At 41.3% G+C, this 20411-nt stretch overlaps 1 protein-coding gene across 4 annotated transcripts in view; it reads right to left on the bottom strand.

Moving 5' to 3' along the window:
• The window catches only part of CHST15 (carbohydrate sulfotransferase 15), a 121577-nt gene that overhangs the window by 15759 nt on the left and 85407 nt on the right, over positions 1 to 20411 (bottom strand). For all 4 annotated transcript variants that reach the window (XM_084845967.1, XM_084845969.1, XM_084845968.1 and 1 more), the window contains 4 exons: positions 15437 to 16495; positions 13607 to 13946; positions 7805 to 7939; positions 3780 to 3936 (listed from right to left, as the gene is read on the bottom strand). In XM_084845967.1, the coding sequence (XP_084702093.1) occupies positions 3780 to 3936; positions 7805 to 7939; positions 13607 to 13946; positions 15437 to 15979 (1175 nt within the window). In that variant the 5' untranslated portion in view covers positions 15980 to 16495. The remainder of the gene's footprint in view (positions 1 to 3779; positions 3937 to 7804; positions 7940 to 13606; positions 13947 to 15436; positions 16496 to 20411) is intronic.

Here is a 20411-nt window from a genome sequence, read left to right as displayed (position 1 = left end):
AGCGGTGAAGAACAAAGATAAAAGAATAAAACACCATGTTAAAACAATTAAAACATTTAAAAGAAATAAATTCTGAATTTAATAAAACTGCAGCTGGTCACTCAAGGAAGGACTCTCAAAATAACAATATATTCAGGAGGCACTGAAAGCAACACAATGTTGGCACCTGCCTGACCTCTGAAGGCAGGGAGTTCCACAGGAAGGGGGCCACCACACTGAAGGCTCTTTTTCTGGTGGAAGCCAGCTGGGCCGTGGGTCCACGGACATTTGCATGAAAACAAAATTTTTGCCAACAAGGATTTCAGCTTCTCTTGCTACTTATGGCTTACTTGATGCCATTACCATTTACCGTAATCCATCATAATTAACTAAGATGCACATGACTGCCTTTTCACTAGAAAAGATTACAGAAGAAACAGAAGCTAGCAAAAAAAGTGGAACGATTTCTGTCATCCAAAGTTTCTTATTTCAGTTACATAGGCAAAAAGCAGTCTTCTACAATCTGGTGTCCTCCAGATGGTTTTTACTTCAATTCCAGTCACCCCCAGCCAGCCGGCCAATGGACAAGAATGCTGGGAGTTGTAGTCCAAACAATCTAGAGGGCACCATGTTGGGAAAGCCTGCATAAAGACTTTACCCTTGATATATTCCCCAGGATTTTGGAAGAGCTGTTTGATGGAAGCAAAATGTAAAGTGACATCATGCTTGCAAATAAATGTTCAAGGGTCATCCCCTAGTGCCCACTGCTCTCTGCAGCCTGAATGCTCCTTTTCCCTCCTTGCTGTCATGGTACAGAGTTGTTTCCCATAACTGGGAAACACACAGCACTGAGCTATGATACCTGCCTGCTTGTCTCTCTAATGCTGGAAGAGAAAGGGGAAAAAGACACCAGGATAACAAAGACCATTGCAGAGAGAGTGAGCCAAATATACCAAAGCACAATATTCTCAAGCAGTGCTATGGCAGCTATTTTCTGGATTTAAAGGGCTACTGAGACAATAAGGCTGAAAGACACAGAGGACCTGTTCAGACATCATGCTAAGCCTTGATGATCAGGGAATTTCTGCAAACCACAATTTGCATGTTGTGTGGGGGTAGAAAAACCTGCTAACCATGGTTCTAAAGCCACCCTGGCTAACCACCCCCCTGCAGCAGGGTTAAGGAGCCCTGGGGTGGCTTACCGTCACATCTGTCATTCTCCCCAGTATTTAAAATGGGCTCCGGATGGTTTCTAGGTCAAGACCATAGAGACGGTGGTCTAGAGCATCCACTACTAGCTGGTGCAAGCTTTTTCTATGATCGCTGGAGCATCGCAATGAATGAAGCAGCCAGCGTGCATGTTCTCATGGTACAAGGGCTGCTGGGACCAGAAGTGACAGTGGGAGGATGGCTAAGGTAACTACAGAGGGGGTGGTTATGGACACCATGTGGCGCTGCGTGGTTCCCAGTCATGTGACAGGTACATGTGTTGTGGTTATGCTATTCCTCCCTTCATAGTTACCCTAACCTCCCTCCCTCATGTACATCTGAATAGGCCCAGATAAGTGACTACAGGTTTGGCTGCCATAGTGCTGTGCTATATTCCAAGATCAAAATATAAAACAACTACTAAATTAGTCTTGATGCTGGTACACATACCAGGAAAGGAAAACGTGTGCAAGCCAAGGAAGTGTTCTATATTGTGGCCACTGCTAACATATTAAGGGGAATGGCACCAGTGAGGAATATCTAGGCTGTACCACAGCCGTGGCTACTTCACTTGCGTTCTTTCCTGGCAGCCAAGAGAATTCACAATTTTCTCCAAAGCAAAATACCCACTAGTCAATAATGCCCACCCTGAAGACATTTCACAGCTAAGCTGTGATGATGTGGTCAAACGTTATAGAACTCTATGGTTCAAACCGACTGAAAGTCAACTAGTTTACAGGGAAATGGATGCTGTGTATCAGTACACAACTTCTTCAGACCTAGAATCCATCTTTAACCCCAATCTACAATGTAAGACTATCTTCATTTTTTTTAACCACATAGGTTTGTCTTTCTCCTTTCTTAGTCTTTCCCCTCCCCCACAGTCTCCTTATATTAAAAAAAGAAATCTAAAAGAAAGAAAATGGTAATGGCGCTGCTGGTGCTGGTACAACCCACTTTAGGTTAGGATGGAATGAACTTGTGGGTCTTGACCCCACCAGTCAAAGACTTCTGTTGAGTATGACAGAACAAAGGTATGCTACATGACTATTTGGAATTCAGTATTTATAGTTCAGCAGTATAGCACTGGGTTTATCCACTGTGACTGAAAAACATAATATGGCATAATGGAAACTGTATCTATTGCCACTGGACAAAAGCTGGGGAAAATGGTTAAAATATTTCACATCAGGGTGGTGGGGTCTGTGTGTATCCTATCACTATTTCCCCACAAAAATATAGAGGGAGTTTAGGAGGGTAATGGCTCTGGTATTATTATACTTTGCTTTTATATATGAAGCTCAAGTGCAGGAAATGTTAATGACAGGGGAAACTGTTGTCACACATTATACCACAACATGTGCTGCCAGGTATTCTCCCATTTGTAAAAAAAAAAAAAAAAAGAGAGAGAGAGAAAAAAGGCTGACTTGGAGAGAAGCATATCCTGTGACAGGCTAGGGGACGCTGGGAGTTGCTATCCAACACATTTGGAGGGCACCAGATTGGGGAAGACTGGCCTATGAACAGCCAGTTTATATGCCTGGTAAGATATCATTCCCCACCCAACTCCAACCCCAGGCAGGACTGTACCTCCACTGTTCCTCTCACCACAGGATGCATGAAAGATTAAACCAGGAGATTTCATGGTTTATCAAACCATGAAATCTCTATCTATTCTCTATCAAAACAACCAATGCCTATTCCAAAAATGTGTTAATATTCCAGACTGAATCAGCCATATTAAAAATAAGGTGTTTAGTGGTTGCTTGCTGTTTGTTTTAACCAACAAATTCTATGAGATGATGGCAGTGTTTGGGGGGGGGGGGTGCTGTCCTTGAGTAACAGAATTCCCAGGGCAGGTAGCTACTATTTATAAGAACAAAGTAGAATAATAAAATTAGAGCTGTGTGCAAATGGCATCTCAAAATTCTCCAGCCTATTTGAGGGCAGAGAAGTTGGCAGGACAATTTCACAGAATTTCTTCTAGGCAAAGAGAAATTCTCCAACAGTTTCTCACAGATAGAGCTGTAAGTGGCAAAAACATCATCTACATTGACGCTTCTACTTTTCTGAGACAGAATTTTGTTTTTGTTTTTTTTTGGGGGGGGGGGTTGAGCTTACCTAATTACTGCAAAGTGGCTGAGGGTGCTATGTGTGTTTTCTCTCTCTATTACATATCTTTCCATTGCTCTGCAGCCTCCCAGGCCACCTGCCATTCCTGAATTGAAAAAGCCCCATGGGAGGAATTACTTCATGATGTTTTCCTCATGATGGCTTTAACTGAAGTGCGGGAAGCTGAGGAGGCTACATGCTGCCACGGAGATTATTGTACAATGAATCTCTGTATACTCCATGGCCGCTCTATCAGTAAATTAAGCTCAATGGCCACCTCATAAGTAAAGTAAACACAAAACCCCCAAACCCAACCCAGAGAATTTCTCCGAAATTTCTTCTCCTTTGAACTTCTTTTTGAAAGCAATTTCTTTTCTATTAAATTGAATGAGAATGGTCGAAAAAACATGGAAGAAATTTTTGGCACAGCACTAAATAAAATACATTTAATTGAAAGTTTGTAAATATTGGGTGCTAACCTTTCAACAGGATCTCTAAGCATAACAATAAGCTTTGCATTTGGCTGGAAGGCATGGATAAAGTCCTGTATTAAAAATGGAGGCTCCCCTTCTGTACTGTTGTCGTAGAAGAAAACCCAAGCGTTGTTATCCCACATTGTGGAAGCACTCGCCTCTCCTAGAAAGAACAAAACTTGTACATTGTTATCCTTCATTCTAGAGATCTGAATCTCAGCAATGTTATAAATGCTTTGCAGGACCAGAACGTTAAAAGCAATGTGCTAGGTAAATTTCAGAGATTTGGTATCTATTTATGCACAGAATTGTAACTAACACAGTTTGTCCTAATAGCTTTTACATGAAAGCCCCAAAATGTTGAGTTTGAGAATATGTTTAATTTTGACTGGGCACATTTGTATTTATATAGCACCAAATTTACATTCCAATGGTGTATGTGTGTGTATGTGTAAAGAATTCTACATTTTAAAGAATATGGCTACCATCCTAAACACACTTACTCAAGAGTAGGCCCCACTGAACACAATAGGACTTACTTTCATATAAGCATGCAAAGGATTGCCCTGTATTATTTTTTAGAGAAATCTCCCTTAGCCTTGACTTCTTTTTTTCATCAGCATGAATGAGCCACAGCCCTTATAAAATCCACTGTACAGAGTTACATTTTTCCTATACTTGCTAGCAAACAAAATGTTTCTGCCCTTCCTTTAGCTGTGTTCAACTGACTCTATATGCTATTCTCTAATCCTTAGGGGAGACTGTATCAATGGAAATTACTCTTGAACCTATCTATCTCCCACACATAATGATGGTGAATCAGCACCTCAGATCATTCACTCGGTTATGCTGGAATAACAGATGAAGACAAGAGTTACAACAGTATAGCACCAGTGACTCTTCCACTCAATCTTTTGTACAGAAATAGTACTGTCTATGCTAACTAACACAGGGGCTCACCATGTGGGAAGTTAGATCCCAGGGAGCACATATGGGTAGAGGGGTGGGTTCATGCATTGCTAGCCCTTTGCTAGCATAGCTTCCATCAGAGGTCTGGATTTCCACTGCTTATTTTGTCATAGCTTATGTTTGGCAGTCAACTCTTCAAAATACGTTGTGACTATCCAAACTTTCAGCTTTCCACCAGCTTCCCTAAAATGTTAATGTCTTGGCCATGGCAGCAAAAAATACACTTCTTACTGCATCTCTACCTGTTTTAGCACCTCTACCTGTTTTAGCATCTCCCCACCACATCAGAGTTCTGAATTAATGTTTGTGAGGAGGAAGCCATACTCAAACCATGATAAATTAACCACTGCTGCATTTATATATCATATCACAACAGCACAGTCCAAAATATACCAATTTTTCATAGCAGCTAAAAGCACATAACATATGATTAAACTGCCTACTTTTATTAGAGATTGCCTGTAGAATTTCCTTTTCCTGAGATTAATGGAATAAAATCATGTGCTTTCATAAAACATTCTGCTGAATTTATCATAATAATGATCATAAATAAATAAATCCTATCTAGAATGCCTGGAGCTCCAAGTATAGTGTCTTGTGTAACGCTTCCAAAACATCCATGGGTTCATCTGGCAATATAATTATAGCCTAATAACAATTTGATTCAGATATCTTTTTGATTGGAAAATTACATTGCCTGATAAAGTTAGCGGAATGTTTATAGTTTTAATTATATCTCCCCTTTTTAATCATCTGAAGTTTAATAACGTTGTTCCCTAAGCAAATTTCTGATTTTCATATATTCTATACAAGCATTCTTGACTAAATTGTATTTTAACAAGGTAGTTTTTTTTAAAATGAGCATATTAATTCAGGTTTTTCCCTGGAAACTTGAAGAAGAGCTAACATAAACAGTTTCCTAAACAAAAAATCATCTCCCTGAAAACCTGTAATAGAAGGCAATTGCTCCAAAGAAGAAGTGTACACTACCAATCTGAAGTAGGGTTTTTTTTTCCCCCTAGAAGATTTCTCTGACTATAATATACACCATAGCTATGCCTGCATGTGCCCTCGGTACAAACAATGCACCAAGAATATTTGGGGCACAATATCTGTTTCTGGAAAGAGCACTAGGCCTGTTGGATCACATCAAAACAATCGGGGCTAATCAATTTACGAAGTCAGGATATGTCAGACCACATCAGATACTCTCTCTTAGGTTAAGACAGCTTAAGCTTTCTTCTTATCTCAGGTGGATAAGAACACCATTGTCCTCCTGCAGAACCTTCCACCCCATCTCACTTCTTACACCTAACAAAATGAAATCCCATATCTATGATTGCTACATTTCAGAGATCCCTATGTCTCCAACAGCTGCACAGTTGGCAGAAATTTAAGTGAGAAAGGATTCCTCTATTACTGCATCTCCATGCCAGGAAAACTTCTGTCATTTACTTTAGTTACATAGAGATCGCCAGTTATTGAATGGTATAGAAATGTAATTAATTAATTAATTAATGTTGGGGCGTGTAGAATAGGACCCATAGGAGGAGGAGGTGGTGCAGGGAATGCTGATCAAATTTGCAGATGACACAAAATTGGGCAGGATAGCTAATACTTTGGAAGACAGAAACAAAATTCAAAGTGAACTTGACAGACTGGAACGCTGGGCAGAAAACAACAGGATGACATTTAATAGGGATAAATGCTAAGTTCTGCACCTAGGAAAAAGAAACCAAATGCACAGTTACAAGATGGGGGATATGTGGCTCAACAACGCTACAGGCGAGAAAGATCTTGGAATTGTTGTCGATCACAAGCTGAATATGAGCCAACAATGTGATGTGGCTGCAAAAAAGGCAAATGCTCTTTTGGACTGCATTAATAGAAGCATAGCTTCCAAATCCCAGGAAGTACTCAGCACTGGCTAGGCCTCATCTGGAGTACTGTGTCCAGTTCTGGGCACTGCACTTTAAGAAGGATGCAGACAAGCTGGAGAGGGTTCAGAGGAGGGCAACAAAGATGATCAGGGGACTGGAAACAAAGCCCTATGAGGAGAGACTGAAAGAACTGGGCATGTTTAGCCTTGAGAAGAGAAGACTGGAGAGATACGATAGTGCTCTTCAAGTACTTGAAAGGTTGTCACAGAGAGGAAGGCCAGGATCTCTTCTCGATCATCCCAGAATGCAGGACGCGGAATAATGGGCTCAAGTTACAGGAAGCCAGATTCCGGCTGAATATCAGGAGAAACTTCCTGACTCTTAGAGCAATACGACAATGAAACCAATTACCTAGGGAGGTAGGGAGCTCTCCCACACTGGAGGCATTCAAGATGAGGCTGGACAGCCATCTGTCAGGGATGCTCTGACTTGGATTCCTGCATTGAGCAGGGGGTTGGGCTCGATGGTCTTGTAGGCCCCTTCCAACCCTACTATTCTATGATTCTATAGTGAGGACTCATATCTAGTTTCCACTGGCAAGTAAAGACAATTTTATTTACAAAGCATTTCAACAGATTCTTCTGAGCATGTTTGGTTTTTATTTTCATATTTATTTGCAGTTATATAATGATTTTATATGATGGTTTTTAAATGAATTACATGTTGCCATGAGTGCCATATTGTAGGGAAAGCAACTAATACATTTTATAAATAAGAGAATAAAGGTGCAATCCTATGTATGTATAGACAGAAAAGTCTGGCTGGGAAATGCTAGGAGTTGTAGGGCTTTCTATCTAAACATGCACTGGACTGCACCCTAAATAATAATTTAAACAGCTTCTATTTACACTGAAAAACATAAAGCACAAAATTTAAAGATTTATAATGGTCTTTTCAGACAGAATTTTTCTACTTTTCATCAGTGGCTGAAGACCCATTTTATGATGTTCATTTTACCAGCAGAAGCTGTTGCAATAAAATGCTATCATCTCTCCTACATTTTTTTCTCATATTTATTTATATTGCTAAGATACAGAGAAGTCTTGATATAGATAGCCACAAATATTGTTAGAGTAAGATTAGCGCCATCAACATATACCCCATAAGCAGTAGTTGCTATACCAATGATGATGTTGTTCATCTTGTCAGTGTCTCCCTGCAGCATATTCTGAATCTGATGAGCAGCCAAGTCAAACAGATCCAGGTAATCTTCCACTGGGTAACGATCATGAAATCCATCCCTCAGACGAATTATCCCTGAAAACAAGAATGAAAAGGAAAGTCTGTAAACAACAGTTGTAAACTGGGTTGTTCTACTTACCAGCATTTTCAAACAATGAAAGACCCCGTTCAAAGAATATAGGATACATAGGAATGCTAATTAAGGGTTCTATCCAATGGTAGTCTAATTGAAGTCCCATTTATTTCAAAGGATCTGTTAGGAGGACTACCATTGGATGCAGCCATAACAACATAAATGAAAGGTGCATAAACAATTCTATGTCATCAATTCTGTGTCTGAAATTGGGTGTAGTGCCCACGTACATCATCATGTGTGAACATGCACAGATGTGTATAAATGATGAAATAGATAAATGTATGTTTGTTACACATGGGCATCTAAATGTCTTTTTTTTTTTTTACATTTACATTGAAGGGAACATTTTATTATTGTTGTTTAATCACAACCCTGGCCACATAGTAACAGATTTTCCCTTGGGAGAAAGCTCTTAGTGATGTATCTAAAGTGTGTAACCTTAGCAAGAAGACTGCAGAATCAGTTAACTAGAGGAGTGGTAATTAGCATGAAGGTTACTAATTAGCATGAAGGTTACTTAACAGAATCATGCCTGTAACCCAGAAGCAGAAAGAGCACAAAGATGATCCAATAAAATATTTTATTGGAAGATTTCAATTAAAGGAAACTTCTCTTCCTGGAGGATGGGTGTTTCATTAGGCAGAGAACTGTAAGAAAACCATGAGCCAAGGAAAGCCTCCTCCCATATGTGCCTGCCCGGACCTTAAGATCATCGTCAGCGGCCCTTCTCTATGAGCCCCTGCCAAAGGAAGTGAGGTGGGTGGCTACTAGGAGGAGGGCTTTTTCTGCTGTGGCACCCCGGCTCTGGAATGAACTCCCTAGTGAGGTTCGCCTGGCACCTACATTGTATTCCTTTCGGCACCAGGTGAAGACCTTTTTATTTTCCCAGGCATTTTAGCATTTTAGCTTTCTAAATTTTTAGCTTTGCTGTTTTAAATCTGTATTTTAAATTCCTGCACTGCTGCTAGGTTTTATTGTGGTTGTATTGTTATATTGTGGTTTTAATGTTCTATATATTTTAAATTGTTTTATTGTGTGCTGTTTGGTTTTAATTTTTGTGAACCGCCCAGAGAGCTTCGGCTATTGGGCGGTATAGAAACGAAATAAATAAATAAATAAATAGTGCCCCCACATTAGGCAAGGCCTAGTTGAATCACTGTAGGAATGAATGAATGAATGAATGAATGAAACATTAACAGATTGTAGAGAAGTAAGAAGACTTCTAAGAAAGAGCTAAGGAATCTATCCAAGAGAATTTTGAAGGAAGTCCAGGAAGCACAGTGGATTCTGGTTGAAAATAGATTATTACCTGAAGTGTTCAAGCCCCCAATCACACCAGGGGACATAGCCACATGCACACCAGGATGTGGAGACTTCTGCACACTGTGGACTGGCCCTGGTGTTATTCCATGTGAGGACCACCTGATTCACACAACCTCTACATTACATCTGAATGCTTCTGTATGTGAGCACAGTATGGCCTGTATGCTTTGGATTGGTTTCTCCATGCCCTCCTCCTGGTGGCCTAGAGAACCTAATTAATACTGTGAAAGGCAGAGATCTCTTGGCCTTGGTGTGCAGCACGGTCCTTATTAGTACCTCACAAAAGAGCTTAGAGGTCTCTGGACAGGCAGAGTGAGGCGTGACATGATGGGGAACCGAAGATGTATCAAGACAGAGCATGCCTTGAAATTTAATGAATTCCTCCCGAATTCCACAGTGTGCTCTGCCCTGTCAGAACCCCAAATAAACAGCCAAATTCCAGATATATGCAAAATCTGGAGGCAAGCCTGCTTGTTATATGACTTGACATTCTGCATATGAAAGGGAAACATTGGAAAAAACGGAGCATTAATGTGACTGATGCTGTAAGATAAGCACTTAAATATTTTAACTATGCTTCATCATATGAATATCTTTGTCTGCTAACTGAGGATGATGGCTCCCCTCTATATGACAGAACCCTTGATTAAGCACAGCCATCTTATCCTCCAGGAGATGACATGGGTGAAGCTGGTTGGTGGGGATCCTTACATGTTGTTACAAATGACTTGTTGTCATGTCTGCATTCCACCCCCACACTCAAAGCAACATACATAGTGTTCCCAGGCAACTTCGCATCCAGGTACTGGTCAAGCTCAGACTTTTACAGCTTGAGAAACTGATCCACATCTGGTGCTTTCAGACCATTCTCTGGAGCCGTTCCTTGGGTCTGGCCTAAAGACATGGCAGCAATTATTTTTTAACAAACTATACTTTATTTGACATAATTGCATATATGTCATAATAACACATACAGAAGACAAAGTACTGAGGAGGAAAATACTTGAAAGAAAACCACATACTACTTAAAATCCTGCTGAAGTTAGCTCAGCTGACTTTTACTGCATTTGTTGCCTCTGTTGCCTTAATAAGGCATCCAGTCAGATCAATTTAGTAGATTTCACTCTGCTTTAGTTCACTAGCGCTTGAATAGCAATCCCAAAGAAGAGCTGCATCTGAAAAGCTTAGGGTTCTTGTTCGAACCTTCTGTTGAGCCCCTTGTTGACAAATGAAGCTCTGTTAAGTATTCCTTCTAGCACTTCATTTGAAGACAGATAGAGGAGAAATTGCACAATTCAATCTGTGCCCATTTCAAAAATACTCTTCTATGTGGTATAAACCTCTAGATGACTACTAGCCATCTAGAGCATTAACAAATAGCCAAAACACAGATGTTCAAACCCACAGGGGCTCAGCTGTTCCCTTGTGTCTTGGGACATACTGAGCAGAACCAAAGAGATGCCAACACAACTGGGATGAAGGGGAAAATCTTACCGTTATAACAATACAATTAATGAAAATATATTCTCAACTGCTTTGAAATGTCTAGATGTTGACCCTTGCAAGTTTTGAAAGCAATCATTATCAATGTCATCATCATCTGCTTCCCTAAATCTCTATATCCTAACAAATCCATCAGAAGAATGATAGCAGGGACTGTGTCAGCACCCAGAATCCACAGGCAGCTGCTCAGAGATGCCAGGTGTTGATGCTGGCCCTAGTTTTAGACATTAATTGTAATTGCTTCCAACATTCATTCCTGCTGAACTGGCACTGAAGCAAGACAGATATTACATACTGTTGTCACTAAGTCCTTCAATGAGCTCACCATCAGATAAGAACTAGCACCGTGTGTGTGAGCCTTTCAAATTGGGCCAATACAGATTGTGGAGTCAAATTCCATGATGTAAAGCTATGAAACTGAACCAACCGGGCAGGCTAATCACATGTCTCTGTCTCATGCAACTGGTACCCTCCTTCACAGAGAAAACCCATGCAATCTGCCCCAGCCATGTGGCTAAATCTTTTATATGTAGTCAACAGACACAGACCCAATTTTAGGAGTCCACAGTTGCCAGCTGCCCAAGCCCACAGGAGGACCCACTTTTCACTCTACCACCAGCCAAAAATGCCAGCTCCAGCCATTTCCTTGGCACTGGGCCAAAGAAAACTAGCAGCTGTCCAGTACAAGAACCCAAGCACTTACGATTTAAATTCGCCTACAACGATCTGGGGCTCTAATGAAGCATCGCTCCAGACTGATGCTACATCAGGGCCCTGGATGCATAACAACATAAGAAGAGCCCTGTTGGATTAGACCAAAGGCTTACTGGTCCAACAGGCTGTTTCCCCACAGTGACCAACCAAATGTCTGTGGAAAGCCCACAACAAGACATGGGACAATAACCCTTTCCTGCTCTTGTTACCCAGTGACTAGTATTCAGAGGCATAGTGCCTCTGATCCTGAAAGTAGCATATAGCCATCATGATTAGTAGCCATTAATAGCCTTGTCTTCCATGAATGTGTCTAATTTCCTTTGAAAAGTCTCTAAGTTGTTGGTCATCACCAATCTTATAATGTGGAAATACATTACATAGTTTAACTACACACTGTGTGAACAAGCACTTCCTTTGTCTCCTGAATTTCCCACTAGTTAGCTTCACTGGATGACTCTGGGTCCTAGCATAACAAGAGAGGGATAAAAAAAAGTATCCCTATCCATTTTATCCACACTATGGATAATATTATACAACTCTATCATGTCCCCCATTTTCTTGCTGTTTTTTTAAATTAAAAAGCCCCAGACATTGTAACTTTTATGCATAAAGGAGATTATTCACCCCCATGATCATTTTGGTTGCCCTTTTTTTGCACCTTTTGCAACTCTACTTTGATAGCCCTACTATCCTTTTGGACATAGAGCAATCAGAATTGTACACAATATTTCACGTGAGGTCACATCACAAATTTGTATAAAGGTATAAAGAAATTGGGAGGTTTATTTTTGATCCCTTTCCTAATGATCCCCAACACAGAGTTTGTCTTCTGTCACAGCAGCTGCACACTAGGTCAAGATTTTCATTGAACTACCCACCATACCCCTTCATGGATCACTGCCTTGTTGTGGCGAAGGGGCTTGCGTAACTCAGTGAAGCCATAAGCTATGCCGTGCAGGGCCACCCAAGACGGACAGGTCATGGCAGAGAGTTCTGACAAAATGTGGTCCACTGGAGAAGGAAATGGCAACCCACTCCAGTATTCTTGCCAAGAAAACCCCATGGAACGTATCACAAGGCTAATGGAAGGCCTGGCGTGCTATGGTCCATGGGGTCACGAAGAGTCGGACATGACTGAACAACAACAAAAACCCACCATAACCCTAAGCTCCCTTTCCTGGTCAGTCACTGCCACCAGCTGAGACCCCATCAGTATATATGTGAAGTTAGGATTTTTTGCCCCAATGTCATCATTTTATAGTTACTTACACTGAGCTGCAATTGCCATTTTGATATCCATTCACCTAATTTGAAAAGATCCCTATGGAGCACCTCACAATCTCTTTTTGTTTTTACCAAGCTAAATAATCTGGTATCATCAGCAACCCTAGCCACCTCTCTGCTCACCCCTAACTTCATACCATTTATAAGCAAGTTAAAAAGCACAGTCCCAATGGAAATCCTTGTGGGACCCCACTTCTTACATTGCTCCATTGTGAGAACTCTCTGCTTCCTGTTCTTTAACCAGTTACCAATCCATCTGTCTTCTTATCACAGCAGCAAACTGCTAGGTTTGCTGTATTAGTTTTATTTGAAATTGTAAGGTGCAATTTTAGGCTGCTTTATGGAATTGCTCTGTATAAGCTTCGGGAGCAGCAGCAGTCTAGACATCCTATAAATAAACAAATACTAAGATTTTTTATACCAATACTTTTTGCTTCAGGCAAAATAAGTTCACAGCAATAGGCTTACTATAAAAGTATTGCTGTGGTATCAATGACGCCATGAACATTTGTCCATAGCAATTCCAGGTGGTGGGCTTCTCAATTAGGCTGTTGGTCTGGGGCTTGTTATGTGATGTTAAAAAGGGCATTTCCATTGTGTATCCAAGACAACCTGCAACAGATCCAGACAATGAAGCCAGATCTCTTGATTTCCAGCATTAAGTTTATTGCTTCCTGGGGACTAAGAAACTTCAAAATGGAAGAGATACTGCTTCCTAAGGAAAGTTAAGCATTCATTTCGGCAAACACAACTCTGAAATTTCAGACAGGGTGTTTACTCACCAAACCGTTTTCTTGTCCACCAGTGAGGTTCTTTAATGGCTGAGAATTTCACATCAGGATGTAACCTGAGCCTGTCATAAAGGTCTGTTGTTCCACACTTTGGCTGGCCTATGATGTAGAAATGGGGAAGACAACGTAGCCGGTAGTGCTTGTCCTTGTAATGATACAAATGGCTCCAAAATACCTTTCTGAGGTAATCAAATAATGTCCGAAAACGTTTAGAATACAAGGCATATGAGTTTGTAGAATAAGGATCTCTGGTAGTGTTTCCTCTGTATTCTTCGTACCAACAAGGATTCTTGCTGTTTGAAAGAAACTTGTTAGGAATTACCGAAAACATCTGCAATACAGAGAATAAAAGCTTTAGTTTAAGATAGCATTTCCAGCTATACTCGATTGTTTTCATATTCCAATAATTGTGATGCTAAATTTTAACCCTAAAACCACTACACGTAAACAGGACCAAGAGAATATGTAGAGCTGTCAGTGAAGAGGAATATTTTTGTATACTCTGGCTTTTAAATATGATTATCTAGGCTGAATTAAGTATGTGAATGTGTATGTATATGTATGTGTGTGTATATACATGTGTGTGTATGTGTATACACACACACATACCTTCTTCCATATAAGAACTTATTATAAGATATTACTTCCTAGAGCAGATGGAATTCTCTTCATTTATGTAAAAGAAAATTATAAAACCCAAACAGAAGGAATACTTAGGGATAAGAATCACACACCATGTAACAAAGCAGGTCTCCTCACATGCTTCTGCATGGCAACTACTCTACAAAGGGCCTATAATAATTACAACTCTGATTAGCTTCCCATGCAGCCGCAACTATCCATTAACTCTCTACATTTCCTAAGACCTATACACTCCCTCTTGACAACTCACAACCTTGGAAGACCTAGCCTAGCCAAGATGAAGTATCCATAGAACTTTGCTTGCTTACTCTTTTCAGATCTGATCTAGCAATAGCATAGCAGTGGCAGCCATCTCTCTGTCTCCTCTACACCTGTTAGGTTATGATAAAGTGTGTAGAGATAAACCAGTTTTCATGTCTAGGATTCATACCTCCACGTCTCACTATGGCTTATATCAGCCTTCTAGTGCCCTCCAAATGTTTTGGACTTCATCTCCCACCAGCCCTAGATAGCATGGCTAATAGGAATGCTAGGAATTATAGTCCAAGATATCTGGAGGGCATCAGATTGCAGAAAGCTGGTTTGTATGCATGTGTTTATATACCACCCCATAACAAAAAAGTCACCTCTTTCAGGGCCAGATCTGTCTACAGTTATACACTTCCTATAACTTCTTCCACCCCATAAAGTCAGATGCACCAGGCACTTATACATGTGTGCAACCCCACCCACTAATATAAGCCACTGCTCTTGCCCACTCAACTAACTACACAGCTGCCTCTTGAAACCTCACCAGAGGAGATGTAGAAGGCACCAGACAAGCCTTTGCTAGGCTGCAACTTGTGTGTTTTAGTCAGCTTCAAGCTAAGATACTGGTACAAAGAGCAAGGAGGCATTATAGATACTTATGAGATTGTCCATACTACTGCTCTCACCCACAGTACCTACACGGCAATATCTGGAGCATGCATTAATGAAGAGAGGCATGACTGATTGTCCACCACCTTGTAAAATTGCATTGATAGCCTAAAATGAAATATATTTGCATGATCCCCAGTCAGTAAATGCAGGCATATTGACTTAAATGATGTAACTGATCAGTGTTTAGGAGATATTCCAATGCATGGTCATGTCTGACATTTTTAGTAATGCCAACATTTCTCCTTCTTTAATACTCACATGCATCTCTTGTTTTTGCAGATCTTCCAAGTCTGGAAGAGGTCTGGTTATGAACTCAATGTTTGAAGTAATACTGTCAATAATTACTTTAATGCTTGAATAATCCTTTGTATATGAAATATTCATTTTAGATGTTTGGTAATGGTCTTTCATATCACAGAGACTCTCATTGTCCATTAAGTTTGAATTGCTGGTGAAAGGTCCATAACGGAGTGCTGGCTGCATCAGCAAGAAGCCACGCTTAGCTCCAGTCAGTATATATGATGCCATCACTAGCATCATTATTAATACTCCAAATATTAAGCTGCATAGTTTCCCTTTCTTCAAGCAAAACAGTCCAGTCCAGCTATCACTGTGATCAGTCCTTACTTCCAAAACTGCAAGCAAGTTCATCTGTTTGCTATCCACGTGCAACAGAACTTTATTTTCTCCTCTACACAGAGGACACTTTTGGCTATTGTGATTTGACCTCCGGCACCTGAAACACTGCTTGTGCAAGTCATTTGGTAACAATGCTATGCAACAATGAATGCAATGCCTCATATTAGTCTGCTAAAGTATTGTTGGAAGGAGCCATTTACAGCAGTTAGAGAGGCAGTTCAAATGGATGAAAGTCATTTTCCACAAGCCATCAAAAAATTCTTGCGGAGTCAGTTGAAGACCTTGAAATGTTTAAAAAAAAAAGCCTAACCAAAACAAGTAACCACTGAAACAAATATGTTGATGTCTTATAGGCACATTACATGTGACCTGGGCATATAGAATTTGGATCAATGAGGGAAGAACATTAATAAAAAAAAAATTAACACACTAGCTCAGGTTTTTCCCACTGAACAAAACAAGAATGGGATTTTACCATAGCGAGCAAAGAGACACAAAAAACAAAATGAGTTCATTGTCCTTGGATTTCATCAAAAGAGAACAAATTTAGGGATGTGAGAATGCAGATTCTTTTGAAGTTTAAACATTTTGTTCCTTTAAATGTAGGTTTCAAGATGGATGAACTCTTTGAAAAACTTCATCTTTATAATATCACTTTGGAGGAGTTTGTTGTGAAATCTAAAAGAAAACAGAGAGAGAATGCAAATACAGATTATCTGCCCAGAAATCATACCAAAGTGTTAGGGCGCAATCCTAACTACATAGGCAGCCACCTCCAAACTCAGAGGCGACTACCTATCCAAAGCAAAGGAGGAGAAGCACAGGGGGTATCGTTCCCTCCATGCCTCTTCTGCCCTGCTTTTTCTGCTAGACAGCCGATTTCAGCTATCTAGCCTTGGGGGCGGGGGGGAGCAGGAGAAGAGGCTGCTGTACGACACATAGGATGTGTCGTACACGCAGGTCCTCACTCTGCCCTGGAACGCCACCAGACCCGCCCCTTTTCAGCCGCTCTGTGCTCCTCTTGCAAGCACGGAGGATGGGGCTTCTCCGCGCTGCCTCTGAGGCAGTGAGGATGTGGGGGGAGATTGGTTTTCTGGGAACCGACCTTGGCGCGTGGGCTCCGAGGTCGGTTCCCAGAAAACAGCATATGCTATGGCCGTCTAGCCGCTGTCTAGAGGCCATAGGACTGCTCCCTCCATCACTTTATTAAGCAATGGAATATCAATAGCTGAAAACTTAGCACTAGTTGAAAAATCTTTGCTAAATTGAGTGTTAAAGGCAAGGGGGAAATAAGATTCAGAGTTGGAAAGAACATGCTGGGAATAACAAAGTCTAAATCACCAGAACAGCTTTGGACAGGATGCACCCATAGGAACGTGCTCAACTATGGAGATCTTCTACTCATCTACTCACATGCCCCCATCATCTGAGGTAAGGAGGATGGTAACAGGAAAGAAGGCCTAACAAGTCTGGTCCCTTGGATTTGTCACTTCCCCCATTGCTCATCCATCAAGTTTCCCCTTGGGTGATTTTTAGAAACAATTACAAATGTTGCTTTTTCCCATTTGGTTTTTAATGGGGTCCAATACATGCTTTTGAAATGACTTTGTTGTGTGATGTTCTTTGTTTAATTTTGCATTGATGATTTTTTGTTATTGTTAGCTGCCTCAAGAAACCTTGCGATTAAGAGGCAGGATATAAATATTTGAGATAGAGAGAGAAAGAGCAAGGAAAGGTATGATTGGAAGTGTCAGGTGGCAAATTTATACTAGGAGTTACATGACGACTGAGTTGCAGATTGCAAGAAGGATGAAACTAAGCAACCACCTGGGCCAAGATTACCCAGTGGGCCATCTTTTAGGCCAAGTGGATCTGTGGGACAAGAATGGAGGCAATATGAGGAATTTTCCCCACATGAGGAAAGAAAAAACTAATAGCACAATGACAGCATTTGAGGAACAGAAACCAAAAAGTGTGTGTTGGGAAGAACAGTCGTTGTTAAGGGTTCAGGAATATACTAGGGCTGTACTCAAAATGCTGAAATACACCATTTCAATCTTAATCTTCTGTTTTGTAGTGCCAAAATGAGACACCCAAACAGAAAGCAGTTATCTGAGGGAGCGAAATACAAGCTGAAGCATTTCACCAGGGAGAAACATTTCCTATATATGCACTGTTACTGCCGCTTGTTGAGCTTAATGTCTAACTTTTTTTGTTGCAGATTCACAGTTGGGAACTTCCTTGAGAATGTGTTTTTGGAGGGAAAAAAAGGAGCCTGTTGTGTTGGGGGCTTTCAGCTTCAATGGTGGCACAGAGATACATGAAACAGTATCCTAACCTTGTGTTTTCTGGCTCTTCCAAGAGCGGCAAGAAAATACTCTGAGGCAACCAGCTACTCCTTGCAAGTAAGTCCTCAAAAGTAAACAGGCACAACTTAATCCTTACACTTTTGCATGCAGCAAGCCTGCATGATTCTAGCTGCTAATTGTCAATCTTATCTCGATTATCACTATGGTGATGTTATCCTAGCAACATTCCAGCAGAGAGAGAAGAATAGTGGCCACAGCAAAGCAGAAGGGGGAACCCAGGTGTCCTGGTCTCCCCCTTTCTAGCTGCTTTCCTGGCAAAGAGAAGCCTCTGCCTCACCATAAGTTTCAGCTACTGGAAATGTCCTTCCTTGGGGTGGGAAATGTGGCAAGCACCCATCTCCAGCCACTGGATTCCTCTGTGGTTACTCCCAGGAGAAACAGGATGAATCCTCCTTGGGTGGACTAGGTACAGGTAGGGGTGTGGGTGGGTGTGGGCGGGTGGGTGTATGAGAGAGGGAGAGGGAGAGGGAGAGGGAGGAGGAGGAGGAAGAGGAGAAGCAGCAGCAGCGTGATACGAAAGAGAAAGAGAGAAAGACACTCTCAGAGAATGGGGGGAGATTTTTAGAAAACTAGCAGTTGTTTTCGAAAAGAATGTTGTGGAGCAGGGCAAGAAAATGCTGTGAGAGAGAGAGACAGAGAGAGAGAGAGAGAGGTTATGACTGAGTTTGGACGTCATGTACGGAAAAGAAGCCATCGCAGCTTCTACCCCCACCCCTGTGTGTGCCACACATGGGACAGCTATTTGCATAATTCCCCGCGCTGCAGCACAGGCTGGCATGTCGTCCGAACACAGCACAGCAGGGGTGGCTTCAAACCCACCCTACATCCCACAATGCGCAGCCACTTTGCTGCCACTCCAATTTTTAATAAATAGAATACACAATGCACACTGTTGTTATGATTTGGGACTTCTGCTGGCATCTTTTGCCTACCCTTTCCCTTTTTCTGTGTGTGATTAAAAAGGGAAGTCTTTTTGGTCAGCCATAAAGATTCTGAATTGGAACTTTTTGCTCACCACTGCCCGTTACCACTACCCGTTACCACTACAACCCAGCACTACTGCAGAAAAATGCATTTCCCCTTTTCCACCAGCCTCCAGATCTGTCCATTCACTTCTTGCAGCAGCATTAAGGCATGAAAATAAAAGGTGCATTTCATCCATGACAGAACCATTGCTACTTGTGGTTGGGAAAGGCAAACACTCTGTCTTAGCCCCACCTCCTTCTGCAAGCATCATCAACAGACTCTTTGAGGCAGCCATTGGCTCTGCTTCATTCTTTCTACCTTTGCATGCATGATCTGAAAAGTCCTGATTTACCTCGGAGGTCTGGGGGAACTAGAGTGATGCAGTGTGGTGACTTTTGGTGGACGAATCATCCTTGAACTGTGGGAAGCAAGTGGGAAATCATAAGCCACTGTACCTCCCCACAATAACTCTCAGCAGGTAAAAGAAGCAGCTTGCAGTAGGGATGCTGGAGAAATTCAAGACAGACTAAAATGAGCTCGGATTTCTAAGAATCCGACCTGCAGAATCCGCTGCAGAGTGACCCCCTCAGGCCACACGGAATCCGTGGACTTTCGGATGATTTTTACATTCCCGAAATGTACACATATAAATTCGTAGGAAAATACATACATTTCTGCTGAGGAAACATTGAATGGAACGGGGGACAATATGCTAAATGTTATGTACTAAGATAAAGTACGTAATAGTTACGTAATTATTTACATATTTTTTCCGCATGACAAAAAAAAAAAATCGCATTCATCTGTGAGTGGATGACGGAACAAAGGCACCTGACAATCTGCGAAACACAGACATGGCGGATTTTACACAGTCCATATATCCCTAGCTTGCAGTGCACAGACATAAGCCCCTCCTATTTAAGTAAATCCAAGCTTAGGGTGGGCAAGTCAAGCTGCTTCTCTCAGAATCATCTGAGAGGCATTGTTAGAAGCACATGAGCTTAATATTCCCTGCTTGCTTTGCTTCCCAGAAGAATGACCAATGCTGATTCCTCCTCCCAGACCTCCCATCCAGTGCCACAGCTAGCAATAATATTCTTTATGAGAGAATTTTCTCCTCTCACCGCTATCCAACACAAATCAACCACTGCTGCCCTCATCAACTGGTAGTCGCAGATGTACTATTTTTGAACACAGAGCTTCCATTTAGCTGTCATATCTAGATAAAACTCTTATAACCACTGACAGATCTTTTTTCC

The sequence above is a fragment of the Heloderma suspectum genome, chromosome 3 (genome assembly GCF_057233095.1).
Source record: "Heloderma suspectum isolate Gila_16-S chromosome 3, 16-S_ref, whole genome shotgun sequence".
Lineage (NCBI taxonomy): Eukaryota > Metazoa > Chordata > Lepidosauria > Squamata > Helodermatidae > Heloderma > Heloderma suspectum.
Note: the sequence above shows the minus strand (reverse complement) of the source record. Positions and strands in the feature narration are given on the sequence as shown.